Genomic DNA, 23,552 nt, shown 5'->3' on the forward strand with positions numbered 1-23,552 from the left:
ATGGATTTTCTTTTTTTTTTTTTTTAGTTATAACAGCACCATTTAATAAGGCTTTATTTTGTTCCAGCAGTATAGGTGACATACAGTGTCTCATCTAAGCTCACAACAAACATAGAAATAAACAAAATAATTAAACTTAAATGACTTAACCAGGTTCACAATGTTCATACGTGACAGAGAGTGGACTCTAATCCAGATCTGACTTCAGCTGCAGTTAATGACAACCACACTATAGCTTTTGGTTCCCAGCAGAGGTAGTGCGTTATTAGAAGACCACTAAATCTCCATTCAGAAAGTCCTGGAAACTGTCCTGTGACTCAGCCCAGGGGACTCAGCTCTACCTCAGTTTCCTTCTTACGTCTCTAATCCTTCCTGGCTCACTTGCCATTCCCTAAATGTATACGTTCCCAACTTCCTACCTTCAGACTGTATCTTCTTCTCCTGAAAATCATCTTTTCCTCTCTACACAGCCATACATGGATTTTCAATTGCACAGAGGGTTGGCGCCCCTAGCCCCCTCCTTGTTCAAGGGTTAACTGTATGCCAAATTATGAACTCTTCATACCTTGTTCCCAGCAAACTTGTTCAAGAATTTTGAATCTGAAGATATATTTAATAGAATACTATAGTGATATTCTTTAAATGTCACATACCTTCATTGTAATAGTCACAATCGAGTGCTAAAAGGAAAAAAGAAGAAATTTAAACTAAATAAGGATCTCACCACTTATCTGAATATATGCAAGATATGGTTTATCAATGACAAAGTGAAAGAACTCAGAACGACATCATTATTTGCGAGTTTTCTCTGAGCAAAGAGGATTATTTAAGAGTGCTCTGTAATAATTCATTAAATTTCCTAAGATTATTTTATAGGTAGGCAAATATATCTGCCAATTTATAGATGTCCACTGAAAGTGTTAAAATCATAAGCTGTTCATCAGATGACTTACTATCTACACAAGTAAATGAAAAGTTTAGAGTCAAATCTGAACGCAAATTCAAAATGATGTTTTTAAAACTATGTCTCTTATCATTAGAACAGTGGAATTTCATAGCCATAAGAGAAATAGTCATAAACAGTATCTCTGAAAATGGTATGTAAATAATTTGTAGTTCAAATGTTACAGTCATAACAGTCTAACACAGAACAGAAAAACTTACTTCAAAGTTTCTTTTATAAATCCTTTAGCTATACTACAATTTATCTGCATTGTCAAAAGAATATAAAATTTACTCATCTTAAAGAAATTCTATTTCCATGAGTCCATGGTATCGCTTCTAAGATAAGACAATATGAATCTCTTCATAAGGTTCCCACCTAATGATGATGCCCTGAGAGGATACTCACAACAAATAGTAGATGATCTCCAGTGAACAGAAACCCCTTCCTGACAACACTTGTACGCATACGCTGCTACACTTGTGCATAAACATTCACAATCCCCACCAAGGTTACAGTTACACGTGTCTTCATGACAATTTTTGGCAAAAGAAGTAACATCAATCTGAAAATGAAGTGAAAGATAAATTAATTTCAAAAACTACTAACTACAACTGATTAAAATTCAACCTTCTAAAAGAAAACTAACTGGTAGATTTTCAAAATTTGCTATTATCAGCTTAACACTGCCACCTAGAGAGTTCTCAATATCTCAAACTTCTATTCATCCAAAGGAATTTATTAGGCAAATGTAAGATCAAAGAACTAGCAACACAGGTAACGGGACTAACAAATATAACTTCAACATCTGCAATACAACAGATTAATATCTGTAGAAGCTCATTGTTTCTTTATTGGCATATTCGCATGGCATTAAAAGAATGTTCTACTTACAAATGTACTTTTGCTTAGTTTTTAATAATATCTTAAACTATTTTTACAACTTCTATTGGAACCTAAAATTATTATGTTGGAAAGACATTTTAAAAGTTAAATTTCTAAATAAATTACATTCAATGTTGGGATGTGCTTCTAAAACCATTTTAAATGTGTCACTAATAATACTTTTAAACTATACTTTGGGTTAAGGAGAAGAATGCCCATTTGGTAGTGTCATCTGAAGAAAAATAAGCATTTATGGCTTTGATCAGTCATTTATGGCTTTGATGATGGATGTAAAAGTGTTTCATAAACTGAAATAGATCATTAACAAGCATTATATACGCTGTTAAATAAGATGGAGTCAGGAAGAATGTAAATCAACTAAATGTGTCAGTGCCACAGAAAAACAAACTCCCAAATTTGTCTTCCTAACAAGGGTTAGGTAGTATACCTGAAAAGCCAATGGGTAGCTAAATTATTTGTCCTGTTCATCTCAATATTATAAATACAGCAGTACTTGTTTAAATTGGAAAGTTTAGTAAAGCATTCATTTACCACATTGCGACAAGGAGCAAAAACATCACTGTACAAAATGGAGCATTCTTTCTTGGCATAAGGAAATTTGTTTTGATGTGCCTCACAGGGTTTAAATAATTCAGTTGGGGTTTCACACTGCGGAAAAAGAGAAAAGAATGTTTTTAAGGGGTGATTTCTGAAGCTGAAACCAGAGTAACCTAATCTAACTTCATCCACCACAATCATACCTAATATATTCACATTCTTCTGGACAGACTTTACCTAAAGCACCTGTGCTCGGCCAGCTCAGTGTTAATAGTATATATTATCTTTGAAAGCAATTAAATTTACTATTAAAATCATGAAAATATTAGAGAGTGAAGGTAAATCTTTTTTAAACTGTCAAGTGCAGCATTACATGACTAAAAAAATTGCCTAAGCAAATTATTCTCTTCCCTTTAATTTTCACGTCCTTCATTTCTGTCACAAGCCATCCTCTGAGGAGTTGCATACACTCAAGTGTCTACAGGCTCACCTCCCACATACTAAACAATTCGGTCTCTGCCTCTTCTAATCCACCTCCCTGAAACTGGCCTGGAGAAGGCCATCATTGATATCGTTACTAAAAATAAAGGCAACTTTTCCATCTTCATCTCACTTGCCCTTTCGCTGTCTTTGATTCTGTTTCATACTCTACCCTTCTTACATGTCTCTCATGTGTTTCCAGTGGCACCACTAGGGTTTCCTCCTAGTTCATTTGCTGCCACTCTTCATCCTCCTTCCACCTCCCTTCTCTGCAAGACTTGACCTTCAAATCTCTATTTTTTTCATTCTATACACTTCTTATGCCTTCAGCAACCTGAATATGATAGTAACTACCAAATCCATATTTCCAGCCCATATCTCTTTTCTGAGATCTCAAAAATTGGGACATTTCCACATAAATATCTGTCACTTCTCTCTCAACACATTCTAAAATGTACTTATCTTACACCATTGTCCTGTCCCCACTGTCCCCTACCACCCACCTTCCTCTGTGCCCTGTCTCCTGGAAGAGCACCAGTGTCTATGCAATAAGCCAGGAAGATGGGAGGCATTCCTGAATTCTCCAAATTCATCTTTCCTTATGCAGTCCTTTCAACAGATGCTGATGTTTCAGATGTCTCTCAGACTTAGATAGTTTTCTAAATCTTCACTGATTTAACATTTCTTAGCTGGATTATAAGAGCCTAACTAATTTAGGGCTTTCGAGTCTAGATCCTAGCACACATATTTTGCAGCTTCATATTTTGCATTCCAGCCATTCCCTACTTCAAACCTTCCACCACAGCCATATTGAACTTCTTAAAATTCCTGTTAGGCACCATACTCACTCCAGTCTTCCTGACACGTTCTAAAGGGATGCTCCCTCCTTTGCTGCTGCACTCTTTCCCATCATCTTCACTTGTATAGCTCTTATGAGTCTTGTAGGAGTCAGCTCAATGGCACCTTCTTGGGGAACCTTCCTTTGACCATCACGAACTCCATGCTGTATACACCTCTATCCAAGCACCTGTCTCATATTTCCATTGTTAAGTTTTTCTACCTCGTCTGCTAAACTAGACTCTAAATTCCTAAGGGCAGTGGCTATGTTTTAATAATATTATGTGTTCATATATCCTGGAAAACATTAAGTGCTAAATAGAACTTACTGAATGAATTTTTTTTTATTTTCAGCTTTGTCCATTAGGTATTAATGAGTCTAAAATTCTTTGATGAGTCCAAATATTTAAGTATTATTATAAATTAGATATTCCTTAATTCATTTTATATTTTAAAAAATAAAATCTTTATACTTTCCAATGTAGACCACTATGAAATATACTGCTTAAATTTTACTAAATTGGATGAATGTTTAACCCCAATCCCCTTTTATTTTTATAAAAAGATTTAGATATATTAGTAAATTAGGCAAAATAGTAAGGCAACTAACCAAACAGTAACCAACCAGGAAATTGTAGTTGCAGACACTACTTTCAGTTAGAAAAAAAATAGGTTAAAAAAAAAAGTAGAAGAAAAGAGTAGAACAAATTTCCAGTTTGACTGTTTTCTGAGTTCAGCATTTCTCAGATTGTGTCCCATAGAAAACTATTTCCTTGATAACTAATACACAAAAATGTAAGTTCTGTGTCAGTAAGTTCGGGAATCCCTTCAAACACATCTCTCCCTTAGAGGAATATAATGCCTCAAGAAATCCTTCAAAAAAGAAATATGCCTGACTTAATTTATTCTAACTGCTCCCAAAGGTAAGTTGGCCACAAATCCACTCCCTACCCCTCCCCATCCCACATCCAGCCATGTCTGGAGAGCAAATGTTAAGAAATACTGCCTTCATTTACTCATTACCTTGAGTTGACAAAAGATACATCATTAGAAATACAAATAAAGAGAATTTTGCAGTGAAAGGAAAAGCATGAGATTAGAAGATGTGAATTCGAAAGTCACTCCTGCGGCTTTCTGGATATATAATATTAGACAAGTCATTTAACCTTCCTGAGTCTCAATTTCTTCATCTATAATATGGAGTCAACAACCTTTACATTATAAGACTGTCACAGGATTACATGAGAAATTAAATGTGAAAGTAGTTGGAGTTTGTCAACTATGAATTACTGCACAAATATTACATAAAATAGTATTACCTAAATAAATTTTTCTGCAAGGATAAAATGTTTTAGTGGATAAATACAACAAAAAATATTTGTTTAGTTCTAAAATACATATATTCCACTTACCTGTCCTAATGCCCAACTATCTCCAAATACCTGGGCATTTCTCACTTCTAAGTTATTGGATGTGGTCATATCATTTGAAGTACATTTGTCAAAGTTTCCACATAATCCTGATAATTTGCCCTAAAGTAAAAGAAAATTATCATGAAATATTCTATATTCATTTTAACATTTAAGAACTAATATTCACTGAAATTTTCAAGAGATTTAAAATAGACATTTTAAGAATTTCCACAATAATCATTTTAAAAATGTTTCAAGAAGGTGGAATTTCATGTCTATTTAATTATATTTAACAGTTATTTTAGATTCTCAGAAATGTTTTTCCATACCCCAAAGTTTATCTATTCACACTTACCATTGTATTAGTATTGATATAACTAATAATATAAGTAACTTGGAAAAGTATAATACAAACACTACAGTATTTGTACAAGTATATACAAACATTACAGTATATGTCTGAGTGTGTATATACAAATATGTGTATATATATACATATTCTGTGTATATTTACATATTTACATTTTAATGATGAAAGATCCACTTCCTATTATGTTTAAGGTTTTCTAAGACTATAAATGTTGAAACCATAGAAATAATTTATCTTTCTTTAGGTCGTACTTTGAAAAGCCAAAACACTCAAAGCATAACTTTTAAAGAAAACGTTAACTCTATATTCATATACCATGCCACCATGAGACACAATAAATGAAATCCACATCTTACCTAATTTTTATAAAGTTTGTTATGGGTTATGCAGTGGTTACTGCAAGTGCCATATGGATTATCCACATCAACAATGTCCACTGCATTTTCTCAAATAATGTGAAAAACTTTTCTCTTGGGGAGGGAGGTGGATTAAGAGTACAGGGAAGAACGAGATTCCAAAATCAATGAAAATCCTCCTTAAGCTTTGAAATTAAACAAACTGACCTCTCCCCTCATGTACTGAAGAATGGAACGCAGCCCTTTGTTAATGGTAAAGTTGGCTGCCCATGCCTCCAGCAAAGCTGACAATAACCTTGGGATTGCAACTGCCAAGGCCACTGCTTACCATGGTGCCTCTGCTCTCAGAAGCCGCAATACCTATTCAAAGACAGTGGCCTCTTCTGCTACTGCTCACCCCAAAATTTAAGGCAGCAGTAAAAGTAAGGGAAGATGTAGAAGAATAAATGGTTAATTTGTTTTCAAAAAAGTAAGGAAGGGAGGATACATGGTAGACAATGGCAGAAAACATAGCTGAAGAAGTATGGCAATGACTAAACTACTTTATCTTCATCAAAGAAATGCAAGATGCCAGCAAACACCTAGGAATAGATTTGGGGGCTTTATTTTGCTTAGGGCTGAAAGAAAATGACTTCAATATACAATCATATCTTAAGTTTATAACATTTTAAAATATTTTAAAATATGTATATTTTCTAGTTTTATAAGAATTTGTTATTACTATCCCCATTTTTCCCTAACTTGCCACAGATTATATCCATGAGTCTCAATTTCAATTTCAGATAAAGTGGATTTTTAAAACTATATCAACGTTTCAAAAACAACCCTAACATATAAATTTTAAATGTTTAATAAAATTTTAAATATCTAAAATAATAAAAATATTTAATAATATCTAGTACAATATTTAACAGTAAACAATAGTTAAAACAATGTAAAATATAAATTGACAAAAATTGTAAACAACCCAGATTGAATCTTCAACCATTAATGGATAATACAAACTAATACATCCATACAACAGAGTACCACTTAGCAGTGTATAGGAACAAACAATTAATTCATTCAACAATATGGATGAATCTTGAATGTATTTTGCCAAGTCAAAGAAGCCAGACCCAAAAGGCTATAGATTGCATGATTTCATTTCTACTGTATCCAGAAAAGGCAAAACTATGCAGATGGAAAATAGATCAATGGTTGCCAAGGGTGAGGGGTTGGAAGTAGGAGTTGACAACAAAGAGGCAACATGTGAGAAATCTGGGAATTGATGGATCTGTTCTATCTAGAACTGTGGTGGTGGATACACAACTCCATGCATTTGTTAAAATCCATAGAACTGCAGACCACAAAAGTAAATTATTTTACATTTTTTTTAGAATTTTACTGTATGTAAACTTAAAAAAAATATCCAGAATATGGAGGAAAAGATGGAATGCAAACTGTAATAAATGAATCTAACTCTACTACAAACATATCAAATAACCATGCTGCAGGGAATGGGAAAAAAAGAACCTGACCTAAGTAACTTTGAAAAACTGGATACTGTAAGGTTGAAGTAAAAAAGAACTGTATACAGCACTTGGTAAAGTTGTTCTTCTCTGGGGTCTGAGTTAGTAATTCTGAAAATATAACTTATTTCTTAAAGGAAAACATCAATCATTTTATTTCTGTAAAACATCAAAAGGTAAATGTAATTTCATTTTTTGCATCTCATTTGGATTGACCTACCAAATAGGCTGACTTACCCTCCACTGTGGTCCAACTTTGATATGGATGGTTGTCTTTTTATCCCAAAGAATAGTGATGTCTTTCTCTGGAAAGTATACTACTATGTAGTACCCTGCCTTCCAAAGCTGGTATGTTGGTTTACTTTCCAGAAAAAAACCTGATCGTTTCTTAAAAAAAAAAAAAAAAAGAAAAGAAAAAGCATAATAAAGAAAAAAATGAATTTCTTGTTTTCTCACCAAAATGTAAACATTAATTATATCCATCAATAATTATCTACGTACTAGTGTTTCTGCTTAGCCCTGTCTTTCCTGAATTTTGTAGTGAAAGACAGAACAAGTGCATAAAATAGGAAAATCATAAAATTGGTAACAAGATACACACTGGTAGATAGGCTCAACATGGATAAATGAGCAAAAGGAAAAAGGTATTTCAGTTATAGTGAAGAGCACAAACAAGGCGTGGACATAGAGTACATTAGGGGGATATACCTGCTGACCCAGAAATTTTATACTGATGGTGAATAAATATGATTGAGTACTAAAAATGTATGACTTTACTTGAATAATTGAAAAACAAAAGCACAAAGTGTGTGTGTGTGTGTGTGTGTGTGTGTGTGTGTGTGTGTGTGTGTGTCTATAGAGAGAAAGAGGTGTTAAGGAGGACAGGGAGATGAATTTCCATAAAAGGAACTTAGGAAGGCCCTTTGCAAGAGGTGGAACATATATACTGATATGTAAGAAGCCATGATAAGAAGATATAAAGGGCTGGAAAAGAGAATGAGGAAGAAATCATCCCAAGAGAAGGGAATCAGTTTGAACAAAGGCTTAGGGGCAGGAAGTTTAAGATTGTTCAGTACTAAGGAGAGCACCAGAGAGCTACAGCATGGATTCCATGACAAGCATAGTCTGAGACCCTTTGCCATCAAGTTACCCATCACAATCAATGGCTGTTATTCCATGTGCAAAATGTCCTCGATAAAGGCTTTTGAATAGTAAAATGACAGACCATGTTTGTATATTAAAAGAAAATAATGTGTGTGCTAGAAAGGATAATAGGGAGAAACTAGAGACGGAACCCACTGGGAAAATTTAGAGTACCTTTAACCTAAAGTGAGAATATGCAATGTTCTTTATGGGCAAGGGCTATACCCTATAAAAGATTATGCTGAATCTGACATTGAAATTAAGTCACATAAAAACTTTAAAAATACATGGTTAAATCAAAGTAAATAAAACAAATTTAACCAGAAGCAAAATAAAAATTGTGAAGGAGATATGAATTCCTTTGGTTATTTTTCTCCCCCAAGTAAGAACAAAAGCATAGCTTGGAAACACTGTACTATAGTGTACCGTTTTATAAATATTTCATAGGGCAAATTAAATAAACTCAGTCACATCCATAAGGAGTTTTCAGGCTCCTAGATCAAGGTCATACTTATAAGCGCTCGGTATATTGTATAGGACCGTATGAATTGTTAATGGACTCTACCTAACCTCATTTCCTTCTACTTCCAAGCGCCAAGTTGGAGTTATAGGGCAATGCCCTCAGTACCTGTGAGGGTCTGCACTCAACCTGGAAGTACCCTGTGTCTAAGTGAGCAAGGCATTAAATAATAAAGAAAAAACACCATGGCAGGTAAAGAAAGACTAAAAAACAAAGGAAAAAAATTTTCCCTGTTTGATCAAGGGCTCTACATTTTCATTTTTCACTAGGTCCATAAAATGTGTAGCCTGCCAGGCCCCCATATCACCCTCTGCCATAGAACCTATTTTTACCATTTTGATTACACTTTTCAGGACCTTTCTATTATCTGATTTGTCTTTGGCATTATTATCTGTCTTCCCCCCTACATGAACGTTAGCTCTCAGAAGGATGCACTTTGTCAAGTTCATGGCAGTATCTGCAGCTTCTAGATCAAGGATAACATATATTTTTAACGCCTTCCTGCACTGGCCTGTTCTTAGTTCTCAGCTTCCAGCCTGAACAGCAATAATCAAAGTAAGTAAGTGAAATGTTTGTAGCTTATAACTCCTTTTCAATCCATGAAATACCTTCTTCGTGTATTTTCCTATTAAACTTCCCTCAGACTGGTTGACATATCACTGGAACATAAAATAAATTTTTGGATAAGATTATTGGACTTCTTCAGGTTGGTTTTGTATTAGTTATCCTGATGTAAAAGCACATCCTCTCTATTTGCCTGTAGAGCTAAATCCTTCATTTTTATTAGACAAGGCAGTTTGCTACAAGAGAACAATGGTCAAAAGGAGATGGTGTACTCCTTACTTTTCAGATTAGGAAGTAAAGACGTTTCTCCTTATAAGGTTGAGGTATTATGAATTGGACCTCCACTTCAGGGGAGAATTATTGCACTTTAAATAAACTCTAGTGATGTTAGAAAAGTAAGTTATAAAAAGCAGAGAATTAAAACTTTTAAAATACAGCTTCAGCTCATAAAATGTTTATATGCTACATATTTGATAAAATTAGAGTGGTACATTTATTGAAAAAAAGTAACAGGTTTTTTTCCTTCCCCTGAATGAGCAATCCATCTGCCATAAAACAAATGGTACTTATTTTCAATTTTGATGCTCAAGAAAAAATATTAGCCAGAGATTTGTTAGGGTCAAACTATCTTCATGATTTTTCTTCATCTTACTTTATACTTCACAACTTATATGAAGGAGATTCATCAGCACCTGCATTCAGGTGAAAATTGGAAGATGAACATTACACAGAACTGCAATTACCACTTCAAAAATGTGTCAAACAGTCTTTATAAAAGCATTTACTATTTTCAGTTTTTCTTTTTTTTAACACATCCTTTCTCTTAGAGAGAACCTTCACCTATAAATGAATATCCAGATGATGGCTACACCAAACTGCAGTAATTACTTCAAAAAGATGTTAGCACGACTTGTACAAACTCTGTTTTGCTCAAATCTTGATTGCTGCCTAGTTGATCTCAACATTTCTTACTGAGACATGAGCTAAGGTCTAGGGCACCGATTCTCAAACTTTAGTGTGCAGAATTTGGGGAAACCATTGAAATATTGATTATCATCAACTTCAGCCATTCTAATTCCTGAGGTGGAATCCAGGAACCAGCTCTTATAATAAATATTCTAGATGATTCTAATGCAGAAGTTTTGCAAACCAAACTGAGAAACGCTAGTCTAAAAACTCAAAAATAGGCCACTTTATAAAGGCCATATGTCACATCATGTCACTTAATTCTAAAATTTCTTCCTTGTAGAGTAAGTTCAAATATTATATTACACAGCCTCCTTGTCTACTGCCCTTGTCCCCAAGCTTCCTGCATGAAAGTCAATCTGGACGCTCCTCCCTGAATCTCTTTGCCTCACCCTCCCTCCACTATCCCCATCCACATCAACCAAACTAAACTGCTTGCAGTTCTCCAAACGTGCCATTTTACCTTTGAACTCTGCTCCTTTCAACATGACTGTTCCTCTGTACTGATTGCCTTTCTACTCTCTCTCTTCACCTGCCTAATACCTACTCATCCCTTAAGACTCAGTTCAAATCATTTCCCCCAAAGCATGTCTTCTGAGCCTTCAAAAATAAGGAGGGTGAAGGAGAGGAGGAGAGCCATTTCCCGAAATTCATTCTTTCATTTAATCCTCATGTGAATTTAGGAAGTAGATTCCATAATCATCCCAAATTTACAAATGGGAAACCTGCAGCTTGGAGGGGTTAAATAAAGTTGCCCAAAGTGACACAGTTAGCAGGTGACAGAACAGAGGTTCTAAGTGAGTACTAACTGACACCAGTCTATGCTCTTCACAACTACCCTGAACATCCCAGGTTGGTTTAGGTCTTCTTCTTCTTAGGGATTCTCCTGATTTCCTAAACACACTCCTACCATAGCACACCACACTGCACAGCCTCATTTACTTGAAACGTGTCCCTCACCTCAGTATAAGTTCCTTAAAAGCAAGCACAGTGAGTGCCTTTTCACTGTTGTAGTCCCAATAATTAATACATAACTTTGTACAAAGTAGATATTATGAATAAATGATTGAATGAATGAATTTTATTCATTCTTTCAAACTGCACAGGCTCCAAGTTTACAAGAATGAACAAATAAGACAGCGGTCTCAATTCTCACAGAACTCACAGACAAATAGAAAAGACACAGACCACCACACAGGGGTCCCCAACCCCTGGGCTTTGGACTGGTACCAGTCTGTGGCCTCTTAGGAACCAGGCCACACAGCAGGAGGTGAGCAGTGGGCAAGAGAGAGAAGCTTCATCTGTATTTACAGCCGCTCTCCATCACTTGCATTATCACCTGAGCTCCGCCTCCTGTCAGATCAGAGGCAGCATTAGATTCTCATAGAAGCGTGAGCCCTACTATGAACTGCGCATGTGAGAGATCTAGGTTGCCCGCTCCTTATGAGAATCTAATGCCTGATGATCTGAGATGGAGCTGAGGCAGTGAGGCTGGGGAGTGGCTGCAAATACAGATTATCATTAGCAGAGAGGTTTGACTGTGCAGAGACCATAATAAACCAATTGCTTGCAGACTCATATCAAAATCCTATCAGTGAGTGGCAAGTGAAAACAAGCTCAGGACTCCCAGTGATTCTGTATTATGGTGAGTTGTATAATTATTTCATTATATATTACAATGTAATAATAATAGAAATAAAGTGTACAATAAATGTAATGCACTTGAATCATCCCTAAACCATCCCCCAACCCCCCGGTCCATGGACAAATTGTCCAGTCCCTGGTGCCAAAACCAGTGCCTGGTGCCAGAAAGGTTGGGAACCACTGCCACCACACAAGTAATTTCACTAAAGTGTGATGCATGTCCTGACAGGGAGCTTGAGGGCAAGAGGAGGAACTCCTTGAAGGAGATAAGATGAGACTTATCACATAAGAATAAGTTAAATGGAAAGGCTGATCCAGGTAGGAGCAATGACATTCATGAAGAACCAGAGGTGAGAGAACGAATATAGAGCATTTGAAGAACTGATAAAAGCTCCAACTTCTGGAACATGGGCTTGAAGCAGAAAGCAATGAGAGGTACAGCAGGAGAGGCAGCAATGGCCAGATTGGTGAGGCCATGTAAGGGCAATGGGAGGTCACTTGAAAGTTTTGAAGCACTAAGGTGTCAGGAGATTACATTTCCATTTTAGGAAAACCACTCTGGCTGCACTGTGGCAGGATGGATCAGAGGGGAAAAACTAAGACAGGAGGCCAGGTGTCTAGCTTGGAGAATGTTGAAGTACTCCAGGTAACAGGTGACAAGGAAAGAATCAGCAAATGGAGAAGTGGAGTATAAACAAAAGAGACAAATCAAGTAGGATTTACTGAAGCTACATAAAATGACAAAGAAAAAAATTCAAACCTAGTAACCACTTATAAAGAAAAGTACCCCCACAATGTTTCTATTTTATTTTCAGTATCCTCAGGACAAGTTAAAATGATTTACAAGAAATAATTCACTAACCTGTTTGTAAGGAGTATCATGCAGGTAAATGTCAGTGTCCCCAACTGAAATCAAAACACTTTTAGAACAAACAATATCGTTGTCAAAGCATTTCTTGTTCTGGCTAATGACAGATATATCTGAATCATCTGTACTCTGAAATGTCAAAAATATTATATTAATACAAATGTATATTATATATAACTTTTACTTATTTTTCATTAACAAATCTTAAAGAAGTCCAAGATTTACAATGAATTGTATTGAAATTGAAATACAACTTACCTCTAAAATAAAAATCATTTTGATCTAATAATGTGAAGAATTTAATAAAAGTATACCAAGATAGCTCAATCTTTAAACATTTATCTATAATATCTCCTGTTAAAATGCTGTTCCAACAAGGATTTTTTTCCATTTTATTATTACAGCTCAAATTTACCAGTTTCTTCTTATCAAATACCCAACAAGACATGTCATGTAGGGGAATTTTAAAAGAAATATTTTCATTTTAGACAACATCTTTTGCTTTATGTTAAGCCAGTTTTCTGGCTAAATAATTATTTGCCTACAAGATAAAATTGCAATAAATATAAAACTTTGACACTGTATTAGTAAATAAAATGATGCATATCATTTGAGGGCTTCCTTCCAACTTTACATGCATTGTCTCATTTAATTCTTATGATAATTCTTGAATTATGTATTATCTCCATTTTACAGATCAAGAAACAGAGGTTAAGAAGGATTAAATGAATGTCCAAAGTCACTTAACTAAATAAGGGCAGAGACAGAGTTCAAAACCCTCTTTTTTAATGCCACTTGCAGAGCAATTAGGAAGAGTTTAGTAACGGTTGAGGAGAAAATTCAGTTGTAGGTTATAGGAAATCCTTAGTTCCAGAGACTATTATTTAGTCCCACACACTCTCAATCTAACCTTTTCACCAGTTACCTCACCCTCACCTTCCTTCAGCCACTCCTCTCTCCATCCACTGAGAACTCTCTCTCTGGAAACAGGGTTTTTAACTTTTATTCCAGTTTAATAGATGGGCTTCAATAGTTCTACAGACTGGAATTTCATTGTAAAATGCTGTTTTTGAGTATCTGTATTTTTCTTGGAAGAAAGTCTATGATTTTCATCAAATTTTTGAAGTGGTCCTTTTCACCCCAAATGTTAAAGCCACACTGCCCTGAGTCCTTCCACTACCTAGTGGAAGGTGGGAATTTCATCAAAAGGAAAGGGACAATTCTCTTTGAACTCAAATTCCAATTTTCAAAGGTTCACATACATTTCCTGAATCCTTTTCATTTTTAGATATATGGGGCAGTGTTTATTTTCAAAGTGAGAAGAGTCCTTAAATGTTTGGAAATCATATAGGTCTTGATGTAAATTCTCCATACTTAGTTTTTTATACCACCAACAATACGAACACTAGCTCAATATAATTCTTGGTTTGGCCAAATTCTTCCTGTCTTATTAGTAATCACTATAACACAGTGCCTAGAGGATAGGTTTTCAATGAATGCTGTTGACAGAGTAATTAATTTGTTCCTCTGTGACCCAATTTTCCTTACTTCATAGGAACCGAGAGCTTTTTCTTCTTCTTAAACAATTGTTTTCCAAAGCATTGTCTAAACTTTGAAAAGGAGAAAAATAAGGGTCATCAAGATGATTACGGCATTGTATTACTCAAAAAATAATGCCACACTTTTCTGCCTTTATGAACAATTTTCAAAGAAGAAATATATATATAATTCAGGGTTTTGTTTTCCTCTTCCTCTTGGAAAGAGTTATTTAGATTAAGGGATGTGAAAAGCTGGCTGAAAGGATTCCTATTGCCATTACATTTCTATTACTATTAATTAAAGTGTCTCAATGTTAGCTTTAGTCTTTATATTAATTCAGAAATGCCAAGAAATATTCTATATTGTATCGTCTGCCTGGTAATATCATGTTATGCTGACAGTAACTTGAAACTATCAAGTCCTAAGAGTCACATTTCTCCAATTTCCGTTTCTAATATATATTTCAAGTTAATATTAGGTTTGGAGATAATGCTACAGAGTTGCTAAGCAACACAGTAAGTAACACAAAGCTAGAGGAAAAAGGTCAACAGCAATGTGCCACATAGATTCCTCAAACCCTTTATGCTCAGGTACTGAAAACACTGATAGAGAATATTCTCCCAAGTGATTCCAAAACATAAAATGTCAGCACCTCTCAAGGTAGTATATTATTTTACTTGCTATGTCAGTCTAAGACCTGTCATAGTCCCAGCCCCTTTTAACAGTAACTATCTCACAGAAAGTCCCTGCTGATACAGTAGCCTCAGGCAGCCATGGTTTATGTTCCACAGCTGAATGGCCCCAAAGCAGCACATTCTTTGATGGGTCAAGGGACTTTTTAATGCAGGCAAAAAAAAAAAGACAACTCTAGACAATTAGATTATCTCCCACATTTGAACCAAAAGGAATGGAATGTAAACAAAAGATGGTATACTTATCATTTTTTAAAAGAAATGCTTATTATCTCAACTCTATAATGTATCTTGGGCTTTAATTTGTCCCTTAATTTTACCATTTCCTTTTTCACTTACTTTTATTCCCTTAACATACATTTAAATTCTTATTAGTTAATTCCATCATCTCTTTCATAACTTCTGGAAGGCAGAAAATATTTTTATTTTATGGGGAGTAAATTTTATTCAGAGTGAAATCTTCATCTAATTTTTACATGTTACTTCTTTCTTTCCTTCTTTCTTCTCTATCTCTCTTTCTTTTTTTCCTGAAGTGCCACATCACTGTATAATTACTATGCCATTAATTTGCATTTTACTCTTATTTGACAGAGAAAGCTCTATCTGGCTCTATCTAGATCTTTACATTTGCCTAAATAGGGTGTAATGATTTCCTTTGACTTCTTTTCCTCTCTGTTTTCACTTCCTGTGGATGGATGGACAGATGGATGGATGGATGGATAAATACATACCTACGTACATACATAAATGCATACAGGGTTTATCCTTCAAGATATTATGAGATTACAAGCAACTAAGAGTTTTATAGAGGAGACAGGCATGAAAATATGGAACTTGTGAGTCCCAGTGTTCTAAGAAACTCCTGGAGAAAGAAGCCACCAGAGGAGACTGAGGAGTGGTCAAAGACCAGCAGAAGCAGTAGAATTACCTCAGAGAAGACAAAGCAAGAACCACTTCAAAAAAGGAAGATAAAAATTTAAAAGGTTTAATTGGATTTTGCATAGGTCATCATTAACTTTTACAGTGGCAATTTTATATGAATTTTGTGATTTGGTGATTAATAACTCTCCACCACCAGCCTAAGTTTCAAAGGACCCTAAACTGATATCTATGTTTGCACATTCTGTACCTCCACTTCTCAGTATAGGGCCTGACACATAGAAATCACACAAGAAATATTGACATGAAAAATGATGATATGATACAAGGTATAAAAATTTGAGAGGGATGAAATTAGAAGGGTTTTCAGAGACTTAAGGAAAGCACCAAACATTTGAGCTATCAACTGAACAGAATGTTGAAAAACCTAATCTAGAACAAGTTACAGGAAGAAACCTAGCAGTGACAGGGGCCTGTCATAGATAATGGAAGTAGAGTTTGGCTCTGAAATCCAGGAGTTGGAATACTAAATTTCCCACTTTTGCTGAAAACATCCAGTGTCCTCTCTTTCTCTGAGCTTATAGCAAGTCAAGTTGCTGTTTGGTTTCTCAACTCTTTTTACTCTTAAAAAAGTCTTACGTCAGGAAATACAATTATGAACTTTGTCCTTGATTTGCTTCAACACACTTAAAAAATAATGTGCTATATTCCTTGTGCTATTTAAAGTATAGCATAAACAGCCTCCAAAATGAATAAAATATCAGAGAACTTGAATTTTTAAAGTTCTTTTTTTTTTTTGCGGTACGCGTGCCTCTTACTGCTGGGGTCTCTCCCGTTGTGGAGCAGAGGCTCCGGACGCGCAGGCCCAGCGGCCATGGCACACGGGCCCAGCCGCTCCGCGGCATGTGGGATTCTCCCGGACCGGGGCACGAACCCGCGTCCCCTGCATCGGCAGGCGGACTCTCAACCAATGCGCCACCAGGGAAGCTCGAATTTTTAAAGTTTGATAACCATCAACAAAGATAGGGTAAGTATTCGCCGGAATCAGATTACATTTAAAACTCCACAACCCAGGGACTTCCCTGGTGGTCCAGTGGTTAAGATTTTGCCTTTCAATGCAGAGGGTGCAGGTTTGATCCCTAGTCAGGGAGCTAAGACCACACATGCCTTGTGGACAAAAAAAAACATAAAACAGAAGCGGTATTGTAACAAATTCAGTGAAGACTTTAAAAATGGTCCACATTAAAAAACAAAAAAGCTCCACAATCCAGAGATTAAAAAGAAAAAAAAAAAACTTTACAATTCCTTCAATATGTCAGAGTCAAGTAACATTATACTTTCAAGATAAAGCTGAGTAAGTATTAATTTTTTAAAGTCCCATTGGCAAATAAAAGGGAAATTTTTATGAATTTGATTACTAGATCAAATGTAATCTTGATTACATTTGGGCCCAAAAAAATAAATAAGTTTTACCAGATAAAAATGCGTTACAAATGACAAAGTCTGGAATTTGTAATCAAGACAGGGAGGAAAGAGAGCTGCTTGACAAGGAAGAAGGAATTAAATATGATATTCACAGAAGTGATTCTTGTCTATGAAAAAGCAGCAGGTAAATGAATGGTGCTGGCAGCCATTCTATCCTTCTCAAAGGAAATGCTGATTCTTAAAAAATAAATAAATTAATTAAAATTGCAGCAGAAAATCTCCAAGTGTTGAGAAATTTACTATCTGGAATGATAATATTTCAAAACCATGACTATTAGGTTTCATTGGTTAATCACTAATTTGTCTTTGGTATGAAATAATTACTCCATGGTCGAATAAAATATTTCTTGGCTTATCAAGTATATGTTGGTCATGCTGGAGAGGGTGTGGAGAAAAGGGAACCCTCTTGCACTGTTGGTGGGAATGTAAATTGATACAGCCACTATAGAGAACAGTATGGAGTTTCCTTAAAAAACTAAAAATAGAACTACCATACAACCCAGCAATCCCACTACTGGGCATATACCCTGAGAAAACCATAATTCAAAAAGAGTCATGTACCACAACGTTCATTGCAGCTCTATTTACAATAGCAAGGACATGGAAGCAAACTAAGTGTCCATCAACAGATGAATGGATAAAGAAGATGTGGCACATATATATACAATGGAATATTACTCAGCCATAAAAAAGAAATGAAATTGAGTTATCTGTAGTGAGGTGGATGGACCTAGAGTCTGTCATACAGAGTGAAGTAAGTCAGAAAGAGAAAAACAAATACCGTATGCTAACACATATATATGGAATCTAAAAAAAAAAAAATATGGTTCTGAAGAACCTAGGGGCAGGACAGGAATAAAGATGCAGACATAGAGAATGGACTTGAGGACACGGGGAGGGGGAAGGGTAAGCTGGGACAAAGTGAGAGAGTGGCATGGACTTATATACACTACCAAATGTAAAATAGATAGCTAGTGGGAAGCAGCTGCATAGCACAGGGAGATCAGCTCAGTGCTTCGTGACCACCTAGCGGGGTGAGATAGGGAGGGTGGGAGGGAGATGAAAGAGGGAGGAGATATGGGGATATATGTATATGTATAGCTGATTCACTTTGTTATACAGCAGAAACTAACACACCATTGTAAAGCAATTATACTCCAATAAAGGTGTTAAAAAAAAAAGGCATATACAATTCTAAAACTTGAAGCTTTAGACTTTTAATATTCTTTATATCTTATTTTTACCACATGAACCCTAATGACAAATCTTAACCCAGATATTTAATTAGGTACTCAAATGTTGGAATAACATTTCCTATAACATGTCTTCTCATATACAGGTTTGCATGTCTCATTAAAATCTGAGACTGAACATTATGTATGCATTTTTACAGAAGGATATAGTAGAAAATTAAAGTGATGATAGGAAATCAGGTTTATAAAATCTAAACGCCAAACCTTAATGGCTCTTGCCTGCTAAATAAAATGGCACTGTTATATTGCAGCACCAATAAAAAAAGACTGCTACCATCATTCAGGATCAAACAGAAGAAGATACTTTCATTTTGTCAGGAATCAAGAGTTGAGACAAATATTCTACTTTCTGCACAATCACTTTTCTGTACACTTGAAGCTAACACAACATTGTAAATTAACTATGCTTCAATTAAAAAAAAACAATAATTGTTTGAAAATTCAGTGGTAAATACTATGATTTCTCTACTGCAAAGACAAATGAGGAGTTAAAGAAAAGCCAGGTAGATCAAATAAGCAGTTGTTAAGAGTTCACCAAATGCCCAGCATTTTGCAAAATGACTGGGGGGAGGAAAAAAGAAATGTAGGTCCTGATCCTTATTTCAAAACTTCAGAATTTTCTTGCAAAATTCTATCTTAATAAATAGAGAAGGCGTGTTTTTGTTAACACAGTTTACACTTAATAGGCCCTAAAAATTGTTTATTAAATGAATGAAATGATAATGCATGAGCAAAGACCATTGTCACACATTGGAAAATGTTTGCAAAGATGGTGATACATGAACAAGGTTTAAAATGTTTTTAGTAAATACTTGTAAATAATTTTTTCCCTAAACAAAATGAAAACAAAGTTTGGCAGAATTTTTGTTTTGCTACTTAAAATGAAAGCATAAAAAGCATCATTAATTAAACTCAATGACATATCCAATGGGAACATGTCATGTTTGATACAATATTGCCAATGATACTTTGTTTTTTCTAGATGTGACAAAGTTTACTATTCAGAAGAAGAGAATTTCAAAAATAGTTAAAATTCATTTTTTAAAGAAGAAAATGCTTTACATCCTTGCTATTCAAAGAGTGGACTATGGACATGAAACATCAGGGTAGTTTATTAAAAATTGCGGAATCCAAGATACTGCTCCAAACACATAAAATCAGAATCTATATTGTAACAAGATTTCCAGGTGATGTGCATACATACTAAAGTTTAAGAAGCACTGTTCTACATACTTCATGTTAAAGGCATGTATATGAGTTTATAACAAAGATTACTAATTAAGTGTAAGCTTGTGATTTCTACCCTCTAAAAAAATGGTTAAAAAACTGAGCAAGTAATTTTTCAGCTCTTATAGTACAACCATAATTGTGTTAGCCCTTATGAGGAACCCAAAAGCAGTATAACGTAGAGCTCTGATATAAAATGATACACAATCTAATTGAGCACACATAAAATAATCAGAATATAATGGGCTGCTTACTTTTGACATGATGACTATTAAATACAATAGGATGTGGAAGAACAGAACAGATAAATGTGAACTAGAAAAGTTATTTTGAGGGAGTAGAGGCAATCAGGTACAGGAAAATACCCTGAGAAAAGACATAAAGGAGGGGTGGAGCTAACTGAGACCCTTGAAAGATTATCAAAGGCTCTCAAGGGAAGTTTGATTTTATGGAAGCTGGTAATTGGGAGTCAACCGTAGTTCTTAGAAAGCAATGACATGATAGCAATGTGAGTCTTAGAAAGATTAACAGAATGAAAAAAGTGTATTATTATAGGGATGAACTTGAGTCAGAAGAGCCTAGAAGTTGAAGGTCAGAGCTGTTCATGTCAATTTGGAACTCATCAGCTTGTAGATGAGGTTGAGATGGTAGAGAGGGATGATCATACCAAGCATTAGGAGAAAAGGGCAGAGAACCAAGAACAGACATCCAGTTCAGTCAATATTCAGTGGACAACTATGTTCCCAGCACAATGCTCTACACTGGTAAAACAATGGTGACTAAGGTTTGGTCCTTGCCCTGAAGAAGCCAACTCAGTCACCTATGGTCTGGGACTTATGCTAAAAGAAAAGGCAACAAAGAGACAATGGAGAAACCAGAAGAGACACTGAAGGGTTCCAACAGCATAATATCTAGAAAGTCAAAGGAAGAGGGATCTTAAGGAATGTCAGAGACACCTAAATATCAAGAGAAGTAAGGATTTGGTATAAAATCAGTCTGATGCATTTTGAGAAAAAAAGTATCTGTTTATGTATTCAAATCTCTAAATTGTTATTTACTTTTCCAAGCTTCTCAATTTACAACCTAAACTTCAGGGAACAAGAAAATTCTCATGTAAAATTGTTTGCTAAATAAGCCTTGTTCTAAGAGGACAAATACTCATAGAATGTATATGTAACACTGTGCTTTTCCTATGCTCCAAATAGTATCAAAACCACACACACACACACACACACACACACACACACACACACACACAACACACACACTATAGGCAACCCCTATAGGCAACTTGTCATCTTCTATAATTATCTCACTGCCAAATCCATTCCCAGGGATTTATTCTTTAAGAAACTTAAAATTGTTCATAAAGAAGGCTAAAAATAGCACTGAAAGGGAAACTCAGTGGTTTCCATTGAGGCTATAGATTTTACTGTTTGTTTTTTATTTAATATAACTAATACAAAATGGGAATATGTCTACTTTCTTGACATATGCTTAAAGAACAGGATCATACATGAAGCTCTAAAAACATAAAAGCCTTACCCAGAAAAAAACACAAATTCAAGATAATCACATGTTACCTTGCTGGAGAAAAAGATGTTATTTTGCTTATTTTTGTGCAACTTCTTCCTAAAGCTTACATTTTTCATTTAGAAATTTAATTCTGGGATCAATGATATCTAAATAAAATTTAGGGTTACAGAAAATCCGAATGCATTAAAGATATGAGAAATTTTAAGGATTTTATCAGATATACAGAGCCCAGGGTTTACCAAAGCACACCATCAAAATAGCATGTCTAGAATTGAGAACCATGTCGTTTTGATTGCTACAACTATAAACAATACGTGGTCCAAAACATGATTTAATGTCTGATATTTGTATTCACCAAACTAAACCAATAAAAATAAAAATGGCTGACATTTATTAAGCAGTTACTAAATAGCAAGCACTCTCTGAGAGTTTTACATATATTTATTTCATTCAATCCTAAGAACTACCCCAGGAGATAGGTACAATTATTATCCTCATTTTACAAATGAGAAAACAGAGGCACAGAAAGTTTACGAATTAGCTCATTACTTATACATAATAAAACTTTACAGTGAGTCAAGGAAATTAATTTTAAATTGCTATAACTTTTATAGGTTTTACTAATGATACATGGATTTGATATGCCATGGTCCACCATACTTGTTTTTTACATTGTATTTACATAATTGTAAGTAAAAGGAAGTAATTGTGACATACCTTTATCAAAAATACCTGGCAATCACTGATATAATCATATTCCAGTCCATCAAAAGAATGATAATGACGGTCCCCATATATTGTGCACACTGCTGGGCATGGATAATATGTGCAGTTGAACATTCCTCGTCGACAAACACTATTAGAAAATAATACAAACACTGTTACCTTTCTAAGAAACCTGGCTCTAATTAGTATTTTTCAAGCAGCATAAATATTGGAAGGTTTGTATTCAAAAGCATTCACTGAGCCAATAGCCCTTATAAATATGGCCAATTCGTTCTGATAACATTTTATTACAATGATAGATAAGGCATATATTTACCACTTTGTCTAAATAAATTATCAGACATCACAGCCAATCCTGGAAATTGTGCCTGGGTCACACAGAAAACAGGTGATGGAATGAAAAATTAAACATACGCCTGCTGGTGGCTAAAAGACCACAATGCCATCTCATCTACTGGAGTCCATTTAAATACCTTAGACAGGACTTGTTCATGAACTTAGAATTTTTATCCACATTTCAAGGAAACTGTATTTCAATTTTATTTTATGGCTTATTTCCAAACAGAAAACTTTCCATCAAATGTGACCTTCTCTTTGCAACACTTACCACTTTCTTATAAACTTGAGATATGTTTTTCCTATTAAATTTTCAAATTGTCATAGTTCATTTTTTTCTCCTGGGTTGAACAAATAGGAGTAAAAATAATGATCTCCCTGAAGGTAGTAGCTCCCAAACAACTCCTGAAAGCCTTTAAAATCTTATTTACTCAGACTTGGTTTGCTTTTTTGCTGAAATCAGTCACATTAAGTAAATACAAGATGACTGAAACTAATACAATTTCTTAGGAAAATTGTGAAATAAACAGATCTCATTACCAGGTATAACATGGTGTAGCAATCACTTCTCCTGAGAGGTACTCCCAATCTTTCCAGATACACGGACAGCTTTCAGGAACATAACACTTTCCTTTGTGCTCTGCCATTCTTTCAAGTGAAGAAGTAAATGCTATTTAATATAAACTACTAATTTCAGTTTTTTAAAAAATCAGCAATCTTGTCATATTCAAAACCACCTATATTTGTTACAGCTGTCGTAAGAATGTTCTATCTGACCTATGGAGGGATCGAATCCAGTCTTTCTCCCCTATTTTACACACA

At 35.0% G+C, this 23,552-nt stretch overlaps 1 protein-coding gene across 1 annotated transcript in view; it reads right to left on the minus strand.

Moving 5' to 3' along the window:
• Positions 1-23,552, minus strand: part of OTOGL (otogelin like) — a 147,801-nt gene that overhangs the window by 62,463 nt on the left and 61,786 nt on the right. The window contains 8 exon segments of the mRNA XM_060164963.1: positions 654-680; positions 1,352-1,508; positions 2,381-2,497; positions 5,116-5,235; positions 7,590-7,739; positions 13,052-13,186; positions 22,386-22,524; positions 23,271-23,378. Coding sequence (XP_060020946.1) covers positions 654-680; positions 1,352-1,508; positions 2,381-2,497; positions 5,116-5,235; positions 7,590-7,739; positions 13,052-13,186; positions 22,386-22,524; positions 23,271-23,378 — 953 coding nt within the window.

The sequence above is a fragment of the Lagenorhynchus albirostris genome, chromosome 11, assembly GCF_949774975.1.
Source record: "Lagenorhynchus albirostris chromosome 11, mLagAlb1.1, whole genome shotgun sequence".
Classification (NCBI taxonomy): domain Eukaryota; kingdom Metazoa; phylum Chordata; class Mammalia; order Artiodactyla; family Delphinidae; genus Lagenorhynchus; species Lagenorhynchus albirostris.